This window comes from Acinonyx jubatus, chromosome E1, assembly GCF_027475565.1.
Source record: "Acinonyx jubatus isolate Ajub_Pintada_27869175 chromosome E1, VMU_Ajub_asm_v1.0, whole genome shotgun sequence".
Taxonomy (NCBI): Eukaryota; Metazoa; Chordata; class Mammalia; order Carnivora; family Felidae; genus Acinonyx; species Acinonyx jubatus.
Genome location: NC_069397.1, coordinates 26,466,332 through 26,489,742, shown reverse-complemented (window position 1 = coordinate 26,489,742; position 23,411 = coordinate 26,466,332). Strand labels below are relative to the sequence as shown.

At 39.4% G+C, this 23,411-nt stretch overlaps 1 protein-coding gene across 5 annotated transcripts in view; it reads right to left on the bottom strand.

Annotated features, from left to right (window-relative positions):
• Window positions 1-6,299: 6,299 nt before the first annotated feature.
• Window positions 6,300-23,411, bottom strand: part of TUBD1 (tubulin delta 1) — a 34,253-nt gene continuing 17,141 nt past the window's right edge. For 2 of the 5 annotated variants that reach the window (XM_027034272.2, XM_015069712.3), the window contains exons 7-9: window positions 13,315-13,455; window positions 11,115-11,298; window positions 6,321-9,339 (exon numbers count right to left, since the gene is read on the bottom strand). In XM_027034272.2, the coding sequence (XP_026890073.1) occupies window positions 9,237-9,339; window positions 11,115-11,298; window positions 13,315-13,455 (428 nt within the window). In that variant the 3' untranslated portion in view covers window positions 6,321-9,236. Of the gene's footprint in view, window positions 9,340-11,114; window positions 11,299-13,314; window positions 13,456-23,411 lie in introns of all 5 variants that reach the window. The other 3 variants (XM_015069714.3, XM_015069713.3, XM_027034273.2) reach the window with 3 other exon arrangements.

Here is a 23,411-nt window from a genome sequence, read left to right as displayed (position 1 = left end):
AGGAGCAAGTTTGAGAGAGAGAGAGAAACAGTGTTCTGTTCTGAACACATTGCCCAACAGTATAGTGGCTCCTACCGTGGGTCTCTCTCAGGTTTCTAACTCCTAAGCTTGAGAATGTGCTATCCATTAGACCACTCTGTGACTTCTGTCAGAGAATAAACTGGACTTTTCCAGAGAATTCTCTGGAGTAATACATCTTTTGTACTTTTCCGTAAGTGATCATCTTAGCCTTAACTTGTTAGGTAGCACTGTTCTTCTAAAGACAGCACTGTGACCAGACCTTGGGGCCACAGGAAACTGCCTTAAAATTCCTCACCCCTGTTGTATCCTGCTTGCTTAATGAATGACTCCTCCCTATGAGAACTGAGAGGATGGTAATTCCTGGATAGATTGTCTTTATAAGGAGAAAAGTTTGGCAATGTGATTTCCTGTGTATTTGTCCTGAAATCCAAGATTCCAGTAGTGCTAGCCTAGATGGCAGTGGCAGCCACCTAGAACCCACATGTCATAAGTTTTCCGAAGTACATATGAGGGCATCCCCCCAACTGCCTTTGCCAAGCCAAAAGGCAGAATCACAGCTTTATTACACCTTCTAGAGCATGTGGTCAAGGCGGCTTTCCATTTGGCTGCTTTGGTACTGGGGTTGTTTACATGTTTCAATAAATGAGTTATGCTTATTGAAGTTGGCTGGCTAGGAGTTCAGAATAAATGACATATGACCACAATTATACCACTCACCAGGAAGAGCAGAGTTCAAAAGGAGAGATTTATTTGTGTAATAACCCTTTGGTGGGGAAGAGAGGTACAAAACTTTAGTATTCTCTTCTCAGGTGGGTGCACAGTTGTTGAAACCTGGGAGAATTGGGGTGTCACTGGCTTTCTGATGGAATCAGACATAAAGAGATGCCTATCTAGTAAAAGCATGTATGTGGGAGTGCTTTGCACAATTTCAGAAGAAGAAAGGAAGCTGAAAATAGTGCTTTTTAGAAAAATGTAGAGATCAAAGAAGTTTTCAGATGCTCTCCATTTCCTCTTCAAGCATAAAGAATCCATTGGAGCATAAAAGATCCCTGGTCTCTGCACGGAGGAAGTAAAAAGTTCTTTCATGCAGGAGCACCTGGCTGGCTCAGTCAGTGGAGCATGCGACCCTTGAACTCAGGGTTGTGAGTTTGAGCCCCACATTGGGTGTAGAGATTATTTAAAAATAAATCTTTTTTTAAAAAGTGCTTTCATACTCAAAATCTTTCCTACCTTTTAGTATACTTTTTGGGCTGCTGTCAGACCGTGTATGTGTGTGTGTGTGTGTGTGTGTGTGTGTGAGAGAGAGAGAGAGAGAGAGAGAGAGAGAGAAAGAGAGATTGATTCAGTCTTCCTTGTGATAGGCAGTGTTCATTAGAAGGGCATGTTGAGATAGTAGGACTCCAAAGGTAGTCTTTAATTTCCCTCTTCCTCCTGTTTGTTCCCTGAATGTACATGGAACATTCTATAATTCTACACCTGTTTATGTGATAATTTACAGAACAGCGATGCTGCTTACTACTTCCACCCCTTGTTACTGCCTTCTGATTCATTTGACTTATTCCTTCATTCTTCAAACTGTCTCCCAAGTGTTAACATCCTTTTAAAAATCATTTGAGTTATTTTATCTTATGTTGGATTTTTTTTAAGTTTATTTTGAGAGAGAGAGAGAGAGAGAGAGAGAGAGAGAGAGAGAGAGAGAGAGAGAATCCCAAGCAGGCTCCATGCTGTCAGCACAGATCCCCATGTAGGGCTAGAACTCACGTACCATGAGATCCTGACCTGAGTCAGACGCTTAAAATCGAGTCAGATGCTTAACTGACTGAGCCATCCAGGCACCCCTTACATTGGATTTTTAAAGCTTTGTTTGAAATGAAAATATCCTGGGGCCCCCGGGTGGCTCAATCGGTTGAGTGTCTGACTTCAGCCCAGGTTATGATCTCAGAGCTTGTGAGTTCGAGCCCCGTGTCGGGCTCTGTGCTGACAGCTCAGAGCCTGGAGCCTGCTTCAGATTCTGTGCCTCCCTCTCTCTCTGCCCCATCCCCACTCATGCTCTGTCTCTCTCTGTCTTAAAAATAAATAAAACATTTTAAAAAATTAAAAATAAAAATATGCAGGACGCCTGACTGGCTCAGTTGGAAGAGCATGTGACTCTTGATCTCCGAGTCGTGAGTTCAAGCCCCACACTGGGTGAAGCAATGACTTAAAAAAATAAAAACCAAGCAAAAGAAATGCGTAGTATAAAAGGGAGATCTTCTGAGAAAGATACTCCCCCAGAGAAATTACTGTGAAATTTAGTGTGTATCCTTTCAGGCCTGCTCAAAAATGCTCTTAGCTTCCCATTCTTCTTGGTCTTGGGGGCCTGACAGTGGAGGCAAAGCAGGAGCAGCCAGGATCACTGGGTCACGTCTCTCATCTGTATCTTCAAGTCAGTGATATATTGCTCCATCCCTGTCCTTCCTCAACAAAATTAAACATAACCATATAGACAAATCTGTGGGTTTTTCATAACATTTAACAGTCATTTCTGTTTGTCTTGGCTACTGCAGCATACATAAAGGGAACAGTGGGCATGGCCAAACTTTGGAAGGCTTGGAATTCCAGGACTAGTTTTAGATTTTAGGCAAGGACTTACAAACAGAGTCTCTTCATTATCAAAACATTGAGTTTATATTGTTTTAAATGGCTCTTAACTGTATAAGATGGCTCAGAGACAAAATATATTTTTTAAGTTACTTATTTTGAGAGAGAGGAAGCACATGTGGGAAAGGGAGCAAGAGAATCCCAAGCAGGCCCTGTGCTGTCAGCACAGAGCCCAATGCAGGGCTCGAACTCATGAACCATGAGATCATGACCTGAGCTGAAACCTAGAGTCAGGACACCTAACTGAGTGAGCCACCCAGGTGCCCCAAGACAAAACATTTTTAATTATATTTGTATTTCCAGGTCCTCGGTTTTATTTGTTATGAGATCTGTTGATAATAAGTGAGCCTTAACGGGCTTCATGTGTGCCTCTAGTTTTGCAGCTTTACATCTTTTCCATAGTGTTTTAGACATTTATATTAATCTGCTCAGTAAACATGGAGTTTCTACCATGAGCTAGGCATATGCTTTGAAGCAAAGAGTATATCAAACGGTGAACTCCTTAAGGACAGAGGCCAGGTTTAACTCATTCTTTTAAAGTCTGTCTATCCTAGCACTGTCTTTCCTTGCAGGTGGTCAATGGATGTTTGTTGAATTAAGCTCACATCCTGCCTTTCTCATGCTGTTCACATGAGCTGAGCTTAAGCAAAAGCTTTTTTTTTTCCCCAGAAAGGAAACTCCCATCTTTTGACTTATGTCATGTTTCTTACTATGTTCCCATGACCTCTCACCTAATAAGAACAAGCTTTGTTCAACTCCCTTTTCTATAGTTCCCAGGACTTTGCTCCTGAGATGTCTAGAATAGCCTTGTCCAATAGAAATACAGTTCAAGCCATATATCTAATTTAAAATTTTATTTTATTATTATTTTTTTAACGTTTATTCAGTTTTGAGAGGCAGAAACAGAGAGCTGGGGAGGGGCAGAGGGAGGGAGACACAGAATCCGAAGCATGTTCCAGGCTCTGAGCTGTCAGCACAGGGCCCGACGCGGGGCTCGAACTCACGGACTGCGAGATCATGACCTGAGCCAAAGTCGGCGGCTTAACCGACTGAGCCACCCAGGCGCCCCTAATTTAAAATTTTAGTAGCAATACATAAATAAATAAAATTTTAGTAGCTACATTTTAAAATGTGAAAAGGCAGGTGCCTGGGTGGCTCATTTCAGCTTGGGTTTATGCAATTGAGCCCCAAGTTGGGCTCTGTGCTAACAAGGCGGAGCCTGCTTCAATTCTTTCTCCCTCTCTCTGCCCCTCCCCCACGTGTGCACACACATGCACTCTCCAAATAAATACTTTTTAGAAATATAAATAAAATGTAAAAAGAAACAAGTACACCAATTTGAATAATTTAACCCAATATATCCAAAATATTCCAACAATTAATTTAAAATATTAATATTTTACAATTTTTTATTCATATCGTCTTCAAAATCCAAGGTGTATTTTTCACATACAGCACTAGCCACATGTAGCTAATGGTTACCTTATTAGACAGCACAGGTGTAGAATTTTTTTAAAATTCATGTTAGTTAATATGTAGTGCAGTATTGGTTTCAGGAGTAGAATTTAGTGCTTATCCCAACAAGTGCCCTCTATAATGCCCATCACCCATCAAGTATAGAATCTTTGAATTTTTGTGTACTTATCAGTAGACAAGCCATAAAAGTATTCATCTTAAATTTATTTTGAGAGAGAGACAGATCACGAGCAGGGGAGGGGCAGAAAGAGAGGGAGAGAGAATCCCAAGCAGGCTCTGCACTATCAGCAGAGCTGGATGTGGGGCTTGATCTCATGACCCATGACATCATGACCTGAGCTGAAATCAAGAGTCAGATGCTCAACCGAGCCACCCAGACGCCATGTGCTGTTTCTTTTTAAGCTATTCTTAGATTTTTTTTTTTTTTATCTTTAGGTAAAGTCCATATTTCAAAAACCAGCAAGTCTTTTTCTTAAAATGCTTGTAAGCCATTCTTTGCTTGATAGCAATTCTTTGGTTGTGGGGAGCATCATCAACCTTCCTTTTCATCTCTTCCTGTGTCCCTGGCTCCCTGGAATCTAAATGGGATTTTCTTTTTGCTCTTCTCCCTTTAATGCCATATCTTCTACAACACTGACCCCACACTGTGTTCCCCTGAAACTTGAATATTTACATTACCTTAGCTTCTTGTGCAAGCATTCTATTGGAAATGGGGTTCCATTTATTAATAAGGCTGACATTGCATCATCTGAGACATTTCAGAGTATTGGAGTAAGAAGTTAGTTAAATATGTAAAGCCAGATTTTTAGCTCATATCCCTAAAAACCATAGGAAACAATGTGATTGATACAGATGAGCAAACATCTTCTAAATAACTGATTTTTTGCCAATGACAAGCTAGTAAAGCCGTATTTGGTACGTAGGTTGAAGAACAAGAAAGGGTTGACTGCCAAACCTTGGGCTCATGGGGAGAGAATACTGTGATAAGAACATATGGAGCATGTTTTAAAACAAAATTTTGGACAGGAATTCAAGTGTGATAAACATGGTGGTCAGGAGAAGAATCACTGGTATGTATACTGCAAAAGAGTCCACAGAGCCAGTGAGGAGGCATGTCAGACAAATTTAAAGCCTAGACTAGAGCTCTTAGCCCTGTACTACGGCTTTGCTGTAAAAAAGTGGAACACGGACATGTGGAAGATAATAATAATTAGGAAGCTAGGATTGTAGCATTAAGACTTTCAAAGTAACTTAGCTACATTGTAAGCTTCTTCAGACTATGTGGTATTGACTCCTACATCAACATCTAGTTCAATGCCTGGCACTGAATAGATACTGCCTGAATAAACGAATGAACAAACGGAGATGTCTAGAATAGACACCTGTCCAATAGAACAGCCCTGTCCAATCCACAACAGTGAATTGTGGATACATTTGCTAAGTTCTAAGTGACAGGTTAAATAAAGGAGAAAGATGTTGTAGATTAGTGTTGTTGGGGCAAAGTTAGAATCAAGAGGGACCAAATGGGAAGAAACAGGTTCTACAGCTTAAGGAGCTCTTGACAAGAGCACAAATGGAGAATGAAAAGGCTTGAAAATAAGCAGCCATTTGAATTTACACTGTACTTACTGCATCCTGGCACTGTGGGATGTGAGTGACAACATAGTTCTCCAGTTACCCAGTAATCTATTACAAGTTCAAAGATTCTGGATCTGAGGGCACCTGGATGGCTCAGTTGGTTAAGCGTCCACCTTGGACTCAGGTCATGATCTCACAGTTCGTGAGTTTGAGCCCTGCATCGGGCTCTGTGCTGACAGCTCAGAGCCTGGAGCCTGCTTTGGATTCCATGTCTCCCTCTCTCTGTCCCTCTTCGGCTTGCATTCTTTCTGTCACAAATAAATGAACACACACACACACACACACACACATATATATAAATTTTAAAGGTTCTGGATCTGTATGCCCAGGAAGTTAAGATTCTACTTTGTCCTGGCTGATTGGCTGTTTTCTCTACACAAAGTACATTTCCACTGACACCGCTTTATCTTGATCAGCTTCTTTGTATTAGTTTTTAAGTTAAATCACAAGTCTGATACCAAAAATTTTGTTACCCTACACAGACAAAAAAATATTTTCCATGTAAATGTTTAAAACAAGTCTGCAAATATTTAGGTATCTACACACATCAAATAATGTAGTTGTGGATCATAACAGAGACTCTATTCATATAAGTGAATGGACCCAGAGCTGTGTCAAATTGGGGCTTTCTTCTAATATTCACCTGCCATTGATTTCATGAGATGTCAAATTAGAAATACACTTGTCACCATTGGACATGAATTTCTTTCTCAAATATAAAATGATTTATACTTATGACTTTCTTTAGCTTCTCTTTTAGCAATGTTCCTCAGAATTAGCTTAACCCCTGGTGAGTTACAGGTCTTCATTAATGTTGGTTCAATTAGGGAAATTGTTTCAGTCTCTGGATATCTTCAATGTAAAATAATTACTTTTAACTTTATTTTGTAAAAATTATTATCTGATTATTTTTCAAGTACACTTGGATTAACAAAATGCAGCAGAGGGGTGTGCCTTTTAGCAACTGAACAGACAACTTTTTACATTCCTTAGAAATAAGATATGGCTCAGTATTTTAAATCATAGCAACAGTTGATAAGAAAAACAGCAAAAAGGTAATCATTTCCATATGGAAAGAAAAGGAAGAAACCAGTGAAGCTGTGAACTGTCATTTTTCCATATAAAAAAATAAATCACCACTGGTAGATTTGGCAGAAAGGGCCAACGTTTGTATTTATTTCCCATTTTACATGTGTTAATACATCGCATGAGATGTGTTTTATTGAAATACACAATTACCCTCAAACTCAGTTGCCAATTTCCAAGTGTGTTTTGTTCTACTGAGTGAAACCCACATCTGTTTGTGTCCATTTCATCAAGAACAGGATAGTATCTCAACTTCATGAAATTTTGGTGAAGTTCTTACACATCTTACTGAAAAGCACAACATCTTCCACACCAGATAAATACCTATAAGTAATCTGAAAACACTAGTTGAATAAAATCAGCTTCTTTTCTTGTATTCAAGATGTAAAAGAAAAACTGACCCAGTTTTCTGATGGATAGAAAATTTAAGAAAAGCAAACATTTACTTACTTTTGTACTTAAGCATGGTATACATTTATTTAAAAAAGCATAATATACATTTATTAACAAGATCTGATATTTATTTTTAAATAGCTGCTTGATGTGGAAAATCTTACCCTGTTATAGAATATTCAAAATAGATGTTCATGCTCTAGCATTTGACAATAGCTCCCTCTTATGGTTCAAAGCATTCACTTCAGAGGGGAACACAAATACAGAACTGCCAATTTCTTAAGTTTAAAAGTGTGTAGTGAAAGTTTAGCCCATATTTAGTGAATCCTTTCTGGAATAAAGGGAAGATTTAGAAAAAGAATATTCCCCTTTCTTGTATAGTTCCATAGTTCCAACATCTCAGCAAAGTGTTTCCAAATTTCTTTATTGAAGCACCATTATTTTTCTTACAAATAAAAATACCAAGTGTTTTCATTGAAAAGATACTATTTTTCATTTATTTTCATTAAAAAAAATTTTTTTAAGTTTGTTTGTTTATTTAAGTAATCTCTACATCCAGCATGGGACTCGGACTCATAACCCCCAGATTAAGAGTCACAGGCTCTTCTGACTGAGCCAGCCAGGCACCTCAAAAACATGCTATTCCCATTTAAGAGGTTTCCCTCCAGGAGTACCTGGGTGGCTCAGTCGGTTAAGGTCCAACTCTTGGTTTTGGCTCAGGTTATGATTTCACAGTTTGTGAGTTCAAGCCCTGTATGGGCTCTGTGCTGACAACGTTGAGCCTGCTTGGAATTTTCTCTCCTTCCCCCTCTCTCTCTGCCCCCACCCCCCTTGCTCACACACAACACTCTCTCTCAAAATAAATAAAATAAACTTAAAAAAAAAAAGGTTTTCCTCCTTTTCTTTTTCATCTTTTATTATAATCTAAGGTAACATATAGTATAAAGGTTTTCCTTGGGAATGCAAGCTGGTGCAGCCACTCTTGTAAACAGTATGGAGGTTCCTCAAAAAACTAAAAATAGGACTACCCTACGACCCAGCAATTGCACTACTAGGCATTTATCCATGGGATACAGGTGTGGTGTTTCGACGGGACACATGCACCCCCGTGTTTATAGCAGCACTATCAACAATAGCCAAAGTATGGAACCAGCCTAAATGTCCATCGATGGATGAATGGATAAAGATGTGGTATATCTATACAATGGAGTATTACTCAGCAATGAAAAAGAATGAAATCTTGCCATTTGCAACTATGTGGATGGAATTGGAGGGTATTATGCTAAGTGAAATTAGTCAGTCAGAGAAAGACAAAAATCCTATGACTTCACTCATATGAGGACTTTAAGAGACAAAATAGATGAACATAAAGGAAGGGAAACAAAAATAATATAAAAACAGGGAGGGGTACAAAACATAAGAGACTCATAAATATGGAGAACAAACTGAGGGTTACTGGAGGGATTGTGGAAGGGGGAATGGGCTAAATAGGTAAGGGGCACTAAGGAATCTATTCCTGAAATCATTGTTGCACTATATGCTAATTTGGATGTAAATTAAAAAAAAATTAAAATAAAATAAAATGAAATAAAGGTTTTCCTCCTGGGGCGCCTGGGTGGCTCAGCCAGTTGAGTATCTGACTTCGGCTCAGGTTGTGATCTTGCGGTTTGTGAGTTCGAGCCCCACATTGGGCTCTGTGCTGACAGCTCAGAGCCTGGAACCTGCTTTGGATTCTGTGTCTCCCTCTCTCTCTGCCCCTCCCATGCTCATACTCTGTCTGTATCTCTCAATAATAAATAAACGTTAAAAAAATTTTTTAAAAAAAGTTTTCCTCCTTTTCTGTGGTTATGGTATGCCAAAGGAAACAGCATTCACCTTTGTTACTTTAACAGGTAGGGATCTGAACACCTTACAGAAAAAGTAATATTGAAAATTGTTTAGCCCCAAAATGACCTAGGGTACTTTTTCTCCTCTGTTGGCGATCAGAGATTGCAGTAACTGGCAACAACTTGTTCCAACAATGTGAAACTGTCCAGAAAGTCCTCTTCTTCAATTCCAAATTTTGTGTACTGATGAATGTAGGCTCTGATGAAAGAAACAGAAAATGTAAAATAAAAGAAATCTCAGAGAAATTAGTAACTCCTAAAATCAAACCATAAATAGAACTGTCCTAGTTCATGAATAATTGAAGATGGAAGAATCTTTTAAATGTCTTATATTTGTTTCAATGTTTATTCCAAAGATTAGTAAACTTTGAAAGTTTATATCAAGCTCCCCGCCTTTTTAGTATCCAAGAGAGTGACAGTAAGAAGCACATAGGAAAAAGAAGCTTATTCAGATTTGGTTATCTAACCAAGCACATATTGAACACCCTACAGAGATGACTGGGTTCAATACAAACTCTAAAAGGTGCCTGAGAATTTTTACCTAAGGCTTGAAATGCATTAAATTAGTGCTAGGAATGAAGTGAAGTCTCCCAAGTATTTTTCAGACATTTACTTTGCAGTTATACCAGGTGGTTCTTTTAATACCCTGTACCCTCCAAATGTTCTGAGGTAGGACAAATATTAAAAAGGATGTCAGGGGCAGACATGGATTAAATTGATGTAATAAGAGCTGCTGCCATTTAAGGGGAGTGGGAAGTGAACAATATCAGAAAAGGACAGAGTTCACTGCTGTCCTTTTGGACGGGGCTTGTGGAATAGCCACGTGTGGAAAGGGGGAGCCCTTGGGAATCCTGGATAATCAAAGTAGAGGCCTTGCCAATTAATATGAGGAATTCTGCTTTGACAAGTAATTGTGGCAGAGGTCAGGAGACCTGATAACTCATTTCTTAGGATCAAGCAGACATTTTGTAGTGGCAAATGGAGTTAAACTTGCAATATTTCTTGCTGAACAAGATCAGGATCTCTTCCATTCTTCCAAGGATCTTATTTTGGAATACTATTTTATTGTCCCAGCCTTATAATGAAATTTCTACTTTAATTTCATTTTATTTGGAGCTACTCCTTTTATCAACAAGAGTTAACAGCAATGTGGTAGGTATTCTTACATGATTATCTCACTTAATCCTCGCTACATATCCTCTTATTTTGGACCCATTGTGCAGAAAAGAAAATGATGCCTGAAGTAACATGACTGAATTTCACACCTACAAAGTAAGCCATGCTTACTCCATGTTGTAGGTTGAATGTTTGCGTTCCCCCAAAATTCATACATTAAAATCTTACCCCCAAGGTGATAGTATTAGGAGGTGAGACCTTTGGAAGGTGATAGGTCATGAAGGTGGAGCCCTCATGAATGGAATCAGTGCCCTTTTAAAAGAGGCCCATGAAAGATCTTTGCCTCTTTGGCCATTTGAGGACACAGGGAAAGACATCACCTATGAACCAGGAAGTAGCTCCTCAGTAGACATCAAATCTGCCAGCACCATTTAATTTGGACTTCATAGCCTCTAGAACTGTGAGAAATAAATTTCTGTTGTTTATAAGATATGCAGTCTGTGCTATTTTTGTTAGAGCAAATCAAACAGACTAAGACATTCCAGATCCTGCTTTCTGTTTTAAGATTTATATTCCTAAGGGTAGAAAGACTTGTAGATTTCTGGGCACCTGGGTGGCTCAGTCGGATAAGCAGGTTCAGGTCATGATCTTTCAGTTTGTGAGATTAAGCCCCCCATCAGGATTTGTGCTGAGGGTACGGAGCCTGCTTGGGATTCTCTCTTTCTCTTTCTCTCTCTCTCTCTCCTGCCCCTCCCCTGCTCACATACACTCTCTATAAATAAATAAATAAGTAAATAAGTAAGTAAATAAATAAATAAATAATACAAAGAAAGGTTTGTAGATTTATTTTTTACTTACTTTGAAGCAAACATATTCCATGCTTTGCCCACAATCGTATCAAGTGGTTTTAGTAAGAACTGGCTATTGCTGACCAATGCTGCAGACTTCTCATATTTGCTAAATGCTCGCTGGGTTTTCCATACATTGAAAGCATTAACAGGCGCTAACCAAGAAGTATAGAGTGCTGGATCTTTAAATCCTCCTAGAGTAAAACAACATTAAGCCATTGTTCATACCATAAATCATTAATTTTGGAAACAAATTAATAAACAGATTTTTCTTATTTTAATATTTAACCAGAAATCTTTTGTTTTACCTATTTAAAACTAGTTTATAGTGCTTTTAGATAAATGACCCATAGTCATTGTAAAAAAAATAGTAGTAATTCACACCACTCAGAATTACATGCCAGAAGTACTAAGAAGAAAATTTAAGTCAACTGAACAGGTGAAATGTCACCATCCAGAGAAGATTGTGAACATTTTGTTGACCTTCTTGTGTATATAATTTTACACACACACTGTTCTGTAATCTGTTTTCATTCACCAGTATGGTGTGAACCTCTTTTTCATGTCAATAAATATCACTCATATTTAAAGCCTTAGTATGTGAATATACCATAATTTATTTAACACATTTCCTACTGTTGGGCATTTAGGTTGTTTCCACATTTTTGTGTGAAAGATACTACAGTGAATATCTTTGCAAGAACACCTCTCTGTACCTATGTCATTTGTTGTGGGTAAATTTTTGGAAGTTTGATTACTTTATATATCCTCTTATTAATTCTCTTGATTTAGAATCTAAAATGAAGACTATGAAGAAAATGTTCTGAGGTAGGAGAAAGTATACCATCTGATGGACCTGAAATGATCTCTCTTTAGTTTTCACTTTTTTATCTAAGGTGCATTACAGGGACTAGATTATTTGGTCTTCTTTCTATCATAGCTAGAAGCAGCCAATTTGATACTGCTAAAATCATCAAATAAGGATAATATAGACCTGGAGATTCGCCATAGAAACAAACTAATAAGAGTACTGTCTTTGAACCTCCTGAAAATTTTGTAACAAAATGCTTGTCACAGAGATCCTACTTGTGCTACATTACCTGTTCTCCCCTTCTTTAGTAACAGAGCTCCCCAATTTTAACTGTGCTCATGACACCCCTGCAGCTAGTTGTAGCACAAGATTCAGTCCCAATCAAAGCTATTCAAACATGAGTGTGGTGTGCGACCCTAGGAAAAGGCAGCATACCCTCCTTTGCTCATTCCTATGTGATTTGATGGCTGAAGCTCAAACAGATGTCTTGGACTATGAGGAGGAAGCCATGGGACACCCGGGTGGCTCAGCTGGCTGAGTGTCCTACTTTATCTCGGTCATGATCTCACGGTTTATGAATTCGGGCCACTTGTCAGGCTCTGTGCTGACAGCTCAGAGCCTGGAGCCCGCTTCAGATTCTGTCTCCCTCTCTCTGCCCTTCTCCTGCTTGCACCCTGTGTCTCTCCCTCTCAAAAATAAACATTAAAAAAAAAAAAAAAAAACAAGAGGAGAAAGCCATAAGGTGAGGACAGAAAGAATTTAATCTATACCTTGTTTCAACCACTTCTATTTTTTGGTCATATTACTGATACAATGCTTACACTTTGCTACTAAAACACAGTTATTATTTTCCTTTCTTTAAAAATAAATTCAGGGGGGGAGGCTGGGTGGCTCAGTCGGTTGAGCGTCCAACTTCAGCTCAGGTCATGATCTCATGGTCTGTGAGTTTGAGCCCCGCATCGGGCTCTGTGATGACAGCTCAGAGCCTGGAGTCTGCTTCGGATCCTGTGTCTCCCTCTCTCTCTGCCCCTCCCCCACTCATGCTCTGTCTCTCTCTGCCAAAAATAAATAAACATTTAAAAAAATTTAAAAATAGATTCAGGGACTTCCTTTTTTCCTAAAATTTTTTATTTTTTTGAGAGAGTACAAGAGGGGGAGGGGCAGAGTGAGAGGGAGACACAGAATCTGAAGCAAGGTTCCAGGCTCCAGCTGTCCACACAGAGCCTAACATTGGGCTCGAACTCATGAGATCATGACCTAAGCCAAAGTCCAATGCTTAACTGACTGAGCCACTCAGGCACCCCAGGGGAGGAACTTCCTTTAAAAAACAAACAAAAAAACGTGTACCATGTATATGAGCAAAATGGACATCTTAATTTTCACCTTAACTTCTGCTTACCCAGATCTGCACTATGCACATCTTTCCCACGAAGGATGACCAAGTTAGCAATGGAAGTGTTAAAATGAAGCTCCCTGTTGAGAGACACTTTACCAAGAGTAGGAAGTCCTGATAAAGGAGGCCGAACCTGCCAATCAATACCTACCAAAGGAAAAAAAGCAAGAAATTTTATAAATCACTTTGAGCAACAAGAGAAAGATGTATTATGGCAGGTATATTTTACATATATTTTTATTTGATAAGTAAAAACAATTTTTTTAATGTTTTTATTTATTTTTGAGAGAGAGAGACAGAGCATGAGCAGGGGAGGGGCAGAGAGAGAGGGAGACACAGGATCTGAAGCAGGCTCCAGGCTCTGAGCTGTCAGCACAGAGCCCAATGCAGGGCTCAAACCACCAACCGTGAATCATGACCTGAGTCCAAGTTGGACGCTTAACCGACTGAGCCACCCAGGCTCCCCAAAAGTCGTTTTTTTCTACTAAATGTTTAAAAATTTTTACCTGGTTGACCAAAATGATTCAAACTATTAAGTCCCGAGAAAGGGATGAAATACTCTGCATAGGGTGTTCAAGGATGGTGGTAGGTGCATACAATGGATTTCTACTCAGGAATAAAAAGAAACTACTGATACACATAACAAACAACATGGACACATCTCAAGAGCATTATGCTAAGTGAAACGAGTTTGACTCAAAAAAATTATGTACTGGATGATTCCATTTATAGGACATTCTGAAATAGGCAAAACCATGGGAACAAAATTCAAATCAGTAGTTGCCAGAGGCTGGAGTGGAGGGAAGAGACTGCCTACAAAGAAGCATGAAGGAACTTTTTGGGATGATGGAAATACTCTATCTCAGTTGTCATAGAGGTTACTATAAGTTTGTCAAAAGTCATAGAACTATACACCTAAAAAGGGTGAACTTTGCTCTATATGCCTGTATGAACAAACAAAATTCATACAAAAATGTTAAGGGATGTAGAAACACAAAACAAAAACAGGATTGAAAATTGACTGGTCATAGGGAAATATTAAGAAAATACTTTAAAAAGTTTTTTTTCTTAAACATTTATTTTTGAGAGAGTGAGTGCGAGCAGGGGAGGTGCAAAGAGAGAAGGGGACAGAGGATCCAAAAAGGGCTCTGTGCTGACAGCAGTGAGTCCAGTTCAGGGCTTGAACTCATGAACTGTGAGATCATTACCTGAGCTGAAGTTGGAAGCTCAAACAACCGAGCCACCCAGGTGCCCCTAAGAAAATACTCTTAAATTATACATAGGATAGGGATAAAATTCAGTGTTCATAACAGACTGATTTTCAGCAAACAGAGAAATACAACAAACCAAAAATTTTGGCATGCTGAACTCAGTAAGAAGACAAGCCAATTTAAGAATTAGAAAGATGTTTGAATAAACATTTCACCAAAAAAGATAATCAAACAACTCTACCGAGCACATTAAAAGATGCTCAACATCACTGCCATTAGGAAAATGCAAATTGAGGGGCATGTGGTTGGTTCAGTCCGTTAATTGTCTGACTCTTGATTTTGGCTTAGGTCAGAATCTCACAGTTTGTGATATCGAGCCCCACATTGGGCTCTGCGCTGACAGTGTGGAGCCAGCATGGGATTCTCTCACTCCCTCTCTCTATGCCCCTCCCCTGCTCTCTTTCTTTCCCAAAATAAATAAATAAACATTAAAAATGTAAATTGAGGGGCACCTGGGTGGCTCAGTAGGTTGAGTCCGATTTTGGCTCAGGTCACAGTCTCGTGGTTCATGAGTTCGAGCCCTGTGTTGGGCTCTGTGCTGACAGCTCAGAGCCTGGAGCCTCTTCGGACTCTGTGTCTCCCTCTCTCTCTGCCCCTCTCCTGCTTGTGTTCTATCTGTCTCTCCCTCTCTCAAAAACAAATAAACATTAAATATTTAAAAAAAATGCAAACTGAAACCACAAGGAGACACTACTTCATACCTATTAGAATGGCTATAATCAAGAAGACTAACAATATCAGATGTTGGCAAGGATGTGGAAAAACTGAAACCCTCTTAAACTGTTGGTGGGAATGTAAATGGTGCAGCCACTTTGGAAGGGTTTAGCAGTTTTACAAAATATTAAATACATACTTATCCTTTGACCCAGCAATGCTACTCCTAGGTATATAATCAAGAGATTGATGGGGTACCTGGGTGGCTCAGTTGGTTGAGCGTCTGACTTTGGCTCAGGTTCGTGGGTCTGAGCCCCACATCAGGATTGCTACTCTCAGCACAGAACCCACTTTGAATCCTCTGCCTCCCTCTGTCTGCCCCTCCCCCACTCACATTCTCTCTCAAAAATAAATATTTAAAAAGTTAAAAAAAGATTAAAAACATATGTGTACACAAAAACTTGTACACAGATGCACACAGCAGCATTATTCGTAACAGATACAAAGTGAAAACGAGCCAAACGTCCAGTCAACTGTTGGACATCTAATTAAAAAAAAAATTTTTTTTTTAACGTTTATTTATTTTGAGACAGAGAGAGATAGAGCATGAACGGGGGAGGGTCAGAGAGAGAGGGAGACACAGAATCTGAAACAGGCTCCAGGCTCTGAGCTGTCAGCACAGAGCCCGACGCGGGGCTCGAACCCACGAACTGCGAGATCGTGACCTGAGCTGAAGTCGGACGCTTAGCCGACTGAGCCACCCGGGTGCCCCTCAACTGTTGGACATCTAAATAAAACGTCATATGTCCATCTGATGGAATACTATTCAGCAATACAACAAACAGATTGAACTACTGATACATACTACAATGTGGATGAACCTCAAAGACATTAAGTGAAAAAGATCAGGCCCAAAAGACTATTTATTGTATAATTTCATTTATATGATATGTCCAAAATAGGCAGATCTGTAAAGACAGAAAGCACACCAGTGGTCATTTGGGACAGGGGGTAAAAATGGGAACTGACTGCAAAATGAATACAAGGAACTTTCTGGAGTGATAGAAACGTTCTACAGCTGGCTTGTGATAATGATTGCACAACTCTGCAAAGTTATGAAAAAAATCACTGAATTATACACTTATCATAGGTGTATGTGGTATATAAATCACACCTCAGTAAAAATATTTAAAAATTTATGACACGCTGGGGCACCTGGGTGGCTCGTTGGTTGATCGTCAGACTTAGGCTCAGGTCATGATCTCACAGTTTGTGGGTTTGAGCCCCGCATTGGGCTCTGTGCTGACAGCTCAGAGCCTGAAGCCTGCTTCAGATTCGGTCTCCCCCTCTGTCTGCCCCTCCCCACTCACACTCGGTCTCTCGCTCTCAAAAATAAATAAAAAATTTAAAAAATTAAAAAAAAATTTATGACATGCTATAAAAGCTGTACTTGTTAGATAATTCATCACTCTATATTACTCAGAAATAAAAGGTAATAAACTCTACCTAAAAGTTACAAAAAGAAAAAATAAATGAAGCCATTCTAAAGTTAGGCCCTTGAAAAATTAATGTTCAAGAAGTGAAAAGGGGAAAAAAAAAGTGAAAAGGGAAAAGTTAAGCAAATAAAATTTAAAATGAGAAGAGAAGTAACCAAAAAAAAGCATTATTGGAAATAAAAATAAATCCAGATGGGTTAAAAAATTTAAATATTAAATATAAAACTATAAAAAATGCTGGAAAATACTAAGGAATATTTTATATCTCGGACAAGGCTCAGAATCTATAACATAGGAAGATATATGGGTTTGCTGACATAAAAATGTAAAACCTCCATATGATGAAAAATACCACACAAAAGACAAAAATGATGGACAAAAATACTTGAAACCCATGTGACAAAAAAGGGTATAAATCCATAATATTATTTTCCTTTCATCTAAGACACCACTGATTATAAGAAAAAAGATTATCAAATTATGTCAATTATTCACTTAGATTATTAAATTTTATACTTATTGAAATAGTTCTTTTAGAGTAAATTAGGTTTGGATTTTTAAAAATTAGATCATTCTTGAACATCCATAAAAAATATATGTAACAAAATAAATTGGTTCAAGTTTTCCTAAAATGTTTTCACATTCAGTGGCTTTATCACTTTTTGACTCAGCATTAATGATGCCAATGTTTTTCACCCATTATTATTCTCTGTCCCTCCAGAACATCTGTAAGGGAATCCATGAAAACACTAAGTCACTGGCTCCTAAATTAGCTTTCCTATCCTGTAGAGCACCACTGCCTTTGACTCCTGATCAAGGAATGTTGTTAAACTTGTCTGTTCAGCATGATTAACTGCCTCTTCTGTACTGTAGCATAAAACTAAAGGTTTATTTTCTAGAGAGGATATGATTGAGGGTCTCTGGTCTGGAGAACACAAGGCAGAGTTAAGGGTAAGGAACTAGAGAGATCAAGCAAAACCCAGAAAAACCATGACCCCTCTCCTCCCCTCTCCCTAGAACCCTTGGGCTTTGCCTAAACCTTCTGAACAGAACATTCAACACAGGAGACAGGCAAAGACAATATCCAGGATGACAAGTGTACCCTGGTTAGAGAGGGCAAAAAGTCCAGATTGAAGCAGAGCAGATGGCTTTAGGAGAGATTTCTTAAAGAAGATGAAACTGATACAATATTTGAACTTATCAAGAAAAAAATTCAGGGCACCTTGGTGGCTCAGTCAACTGAGCATCCAACTCTTGGTTTTGGCTCACAGTTAGTGATTTAGAGCCCCACATCAGGCTCTGTATTGACAGTGCAGAGCCTACTTGGGATTCTCTGTCTCCCTCTCTCTCTCTCTGCCCCTTCCATGGTCATGCTCTCTCTCACTCAAAAATAAATAAACATTGTTTAAAAAAGTTCTTAGGGTATTTCTAATACACAACTATATTTGAAAACCATGTTTAAAAAAAAATATTAGGGATGCCTAGCTGGCTCAGTGAGTGGAGCATGTGACTATCATGGGGATGTGAGCTTGAGCCCCATGTCGGATATAGAAATTACTTAAAAAAAGTAAAAGAACATCTTTTTTTTTTTTTTTAACATTTATTTATTTTTGAGACAGCATGAACGGGGGGAGGGGCAGAGAGAGAGGGAGACACAGAATCGGAAGCAGGCTCCAGGCTCTGGGCCATCAGCCCAGAGCCTGACGTGGGGCTCGAATTCACGGACTGCAAGATCGTGACCTGGCTGAAGTCGGACACTCAACCGACTGAGCCACCCAGGCGCCCCAAAAGAACATCTTTTAAAAAAAGAAAAAAATTAGATAAGTTATTCAACTTAGGACTGAATTGACAGGTACACAGAAAATGTAAGCAAACAAGAAAACAAGGCAATTATTAACTCCAGAGAAAATAAAAAACTATACAGGAAAGGAAAAGTAATTACAGGGTACTACATGGCTCAGTTGTGAATAGCATTTACTTGGTCACGATAATGTAAAGCTGAATACTGCTTTAACCCAATGATGACACTACTATGTTGGAAGGGTGGGAAGACAGAAGGGTGTTTGCAGGGTTTACATTGTGGGGAAAAAGCTAAATCCTAACCTTCCACATTTTGGAAGTAAATAGGTAATACCTAAACAATTGAAAAATCAATAGATGGCAATGAAGAGATAAACACAGTAAAAGAACCAGCAAAAAAGTTTTGAAAATGGTTGCTCCTGGGAAGGAGAAAATACAGGAATTTTATGGAATGATTGTTTTAACAACTGGCTTTGTAGAATTACTTGACTCTTTAATCTATGTGCACATAATAAATTATGACACATATATAGTAGAAAACTATGTAGCCATTAAAAAGAATAAGGCATGTCCAAATTTAATGAATTGGAAAGAAGTCCACAAAATACTGTTATATTGAAAAAAAGCTATAGAGCAAAAAATACATATAATGTGTTGCCACTTTTATTTAAATTTTTACATTTATTTTTGAGAGACAGTGTGAATGGGGGAGGAGCAAAAAGAGAGGGAGACACAGAATCCAAAGCAGGCTCAGGCTCTGTGCTGACGGCTCAGGCTTTGAGCCGTCAGCAGAGCCTGATGATGCAGGGCTCGAATTCATGAACCATGAGATCTGAGATCATGACCTGAGCTGAAGTCAGACGTTCAACCGACTAAGCCACCCAGGTACCCCATTTTTATTTTTTTTTAAAGTTTACTTATTTATATTTGATAGAGAGAGAGTGGAAGAGGAGTAGAAAGAGAGGGGGAAAGAGAGAATCCCAAGCAGACTCCACACTGTCTGTGCAGAGCCCCACACAGGGCTTGATTTCACAAACCTGTGAGATTATGCATGACCTGAGCCAAAATCAAGGGTCAGGCACTTAACCAACTGAGCCACCAGGGCGCCCCAAGCATGCAATTCTTGATCTTGGGTTTGTGATATTGAGTCCCATGTTGGGGGTAGAGTTTACTTAAAACAAACAAACAAACAAAATTATAATTTAGCTTGACTCGAAGAGCTAAGCCAAAGCCATGAAAAATTATTCCCATGTCTTATATTTTCATCAGGAGACTGCCAGGATGTGCCCTGCTGAATTGTTATGGACCCATGACTTCTTTGTGCCTTCCATTTCCCCCTTTTTAAGGGGGCTGTCTACCAGTTATGCTATGCCTGGTCCACCATGGTCTACTGATTGGAGGCAGGGGGAAGAACTGTACTCAAAGAGCTATACTCAAAAAATCTCACCTGAGGAGTGTAAATCCACCATACCTGGACCTGCTTTTAGATGATAAGATTCTGGAATTTAGCTTGATGTGCTATACGGAAATAACTTTTGAAGCCTTTGGGAGGGGTTAGGTCTATTCTCCATATGGGAAGACGTGATTTAGTAGGGGACAGAGGGTGGAGTGGTAGCCAGCCTCCAAGGTGAATGCCACTGATCTTCCCTCTGATACTGAAGCCCTTGTATGGTCCCCTCCCACATGCATAGGGCTGACCTTAATAACCAAAAGGATGGTATAGAAATGATGTCGTGTGGGGGCACCTGACTGGTTCAGTCAGAAGAGTATGTGACTCTTAATCTCAGGATCATGAGTTTAAGCCCCACATTGTGGGTAGAGATTACTTAAGTAAAAATAAAACTAGGGGCACCTAGGGGGCTCAGTCCGTTAAGCATCCGACTCTTGATTTCAGCTCAGGTCATGATCTCACAGTGAGTAGGATGGAGCCCCACAGAGGGTTCTGTGCTGACAGTGCGGAGTGTCTCCCTCCCTCTCTCTCTGCCCCTCCCCTGCTTGTGTGTGTGTGTATGTGTGTGTGTGTGTGTGTGTGTGTGTGTGTGTGTGTGTGAGTTTCTCTCTCAAAATAAATAAACTTTAAAAAAATAAAAAGGGACATTTGGGTCGCTCAGTTGGTTAAGCGTCTGACTTCAGCTCAGGTCATGATCTTATGGTTCATGAGTTCGAGCCCCGTGTCGGGCTCTGTGCTGACAGCTCAGAGCCTGGAGCCTGCTTCGGATTCTGTCTCCCTCTCTCTCTGTCCCTCCGCCACTTGCCTTCTGTCTTTCTCTCTCTCTCAAATATATACATAAACATTAAAAAATAAATAAAATAAATAAAACTAAAACTAAAAAAAAATAAAAAAATAAAAAAGATGGCATGTGACTTCCAAAGCTAAGTCATAAAAGACACTGTAACTTCTGCCTGGCTCCCTCTGGGATCACTCATTCCTTCTGTTGCTAGGACATATGGAAACAGATACATGGCTGATAGTGATATTAATAGGGTCAATCTTCAGATGGAGTCATCTGGTAATATACAAAGATTTTTAAAGCTATTTGTTTCAACCTGGTTAGAACATAAATATATTTATTCATATATCTTCACATATATGAAGATATTTATACATTCAAAGCTCTACCTATAACTATGAAGAAATGTTGATACTCAGAGTCCCGCATGAGAAAATGACTAAGCAAACTGTGTTTTACTGACCTAAGAGAGTTCAAAGCAGCATATACTCTGAGAAACAGTGTGTTCCTTGAGATATTAACAGGTATTACTAGAAAAACGGGTACTGAGGCCAAAAAATTGGGGAAGCATTACTTTAAGATGTGAACTTTCTATTTATCTTCAAACCTCAGACACTATAATCTAAAATCTATAAGGTTTCACTAGTAAGTAAATGTAGAAGAAATCCACTTTCATATTATTGAAACCTAAATTGTTGTTATTTGTGGTAAAATATATGTGGTAAAATAATACATAGTGGTGATTTCTAGTTAGACATGACAGACTGAACATCAGCTTGTCATAAACAAGAAAAAAGGGAAGAGAAGAGGAGACAATAGCAAAAAAAACTTTGGAATCTGGAAAGCAAATGAATCAGTGGTGACTGACTTAGCAAGCAGGGGAAGCTTAGAATGTCTGCCCACAGTGGAGAGGTCCTGGGAGCAGGCCAGCCACTTCTAAAAGAGGAGGAAACAAGAGGATTTAGTTAAAAATCTGTATGAGGGGCACCTGGGTGGCTCAGTTGGCGGAGCATCTGCCCAATTTCACCTCAGGTCATGATCTCATGGTTCATGAGTTTAAGCCCCACATCAGGCTTGCTGCTGTCAGCACAGAGCCCACTTCGGATCTTGTGTCCCCTATTTCTCTCTGCCCCTCCCCTCCCCCTCTCCTACTCATGCTCTCTCTCAAAAATAAAATAAACTTAAAAATAAATAAATAAAAATAAAAATCTGTATGAGAAGTGGTGAGAACCCTAGACCCTTCCCCACTCCCTGCAACAGAGGGAGTGCCCCCCCTTCATCCTAAAAGGCTTCTGCTCCAGAAAGGCTAAACTAGTCAGGCTCTGGCCTCAGTAAAACTACCTGCTGGGCCCTACGTTCCAGGCTCTGAAGGTACAACAGTAAACAAAACAGAATCCCTGCCCTAATAAAGCTTACATTCTACTAAGCTCAATGAAAGATCCACATTAAGGAATTACAGAATTCCAGGGACAAAAAGGAAATCCTAAAAGATCCAGGAGAAAACAAAACAGGATTAGGAATCAGATTGACGTGAGACTTCTCGTGCATATGTGTGTGTGTGTGTGTGTGTATAGCAGTGGTATAAGAAGATTCAATTCTCAATTTCACATTAGGAAGGCAATTGGTAATATCTAAACCTAGAACACAAAATAAGTAATAATACAAGCAAGATACTTAGAAATATGGAGGCAAATTCCAGAAGAGACAGCCAAAACCATTGACAGTGTTTTCATCTGGGTAGTGGGGAAGTATAGGCCAGGGAGCTGCTCTTTTCCTCATTATAAATACATACTGGACAATTACTTGGCTTTATCTAAAAAAATTGAGATATGATTTACATACAATGCAAAGTAAAGATATAAGTATACACTTAGATGAGTTTTGACTATTTGATTTTTTTTAAGTTTATTTATTTATTTTGAGAGAGAGAGAGTGTGTGTGCACAAGCTGAGGAGGGGCAGAGAGAGAGAGAGAGAGAGAGAGAGAGAGAGAGAGAGAGAATCCTACCTAAGCAGGCTTGGTGCTGTCGACGAGAGGCTCATCTCACAAACCGTGAGATCATGACCTGAGCTGAAATCAAGAATCGGATGCTTGACCAAGTGAGCCACCCAGGCGCCCCTTGACCATTTGATTAAAAAAAAATTTTTTTTTAATATTTATTTATTTTTGAAAGAGACAGAGCATGAGTGGGGGAAGGGGAGGGAGCGAGGGAGACACAGAATCTAAAGCAGGCTCCAGGCTCCAAGCTGTCAGCAACAGAGCCTGACGTGGGGCTCGAATTCACCAACCGTGAGATCGTGACCTGGGCCAAAGTTGGATGCTTAACTAAGCCACCCAGGCACCCCAGACTATTTGATCTTTTAAAAAAATTTTTTTTCTTTTAATGTTCACTTATTTTTGAGAGAGAGAAGAGACAGAGGCGCAAGTAGGGGAGGGGCAGAGAGAGACAGAGACACAGAATCTGAAGCAGGCTCCAGGCTCTGAGCTGTCATCACAGAGCCCAACGCAGTGCTCGAACTCACAAACCGTGAGATCATGACCTGAGGTGAAGTCGGACGCTTAACCAACTGAGCCACCCAGGTGCCCCTGATTTTTTAAATATTATGTTCATATATTACTTTGATAAAAATAAAATAAAATAGGGGCACCTG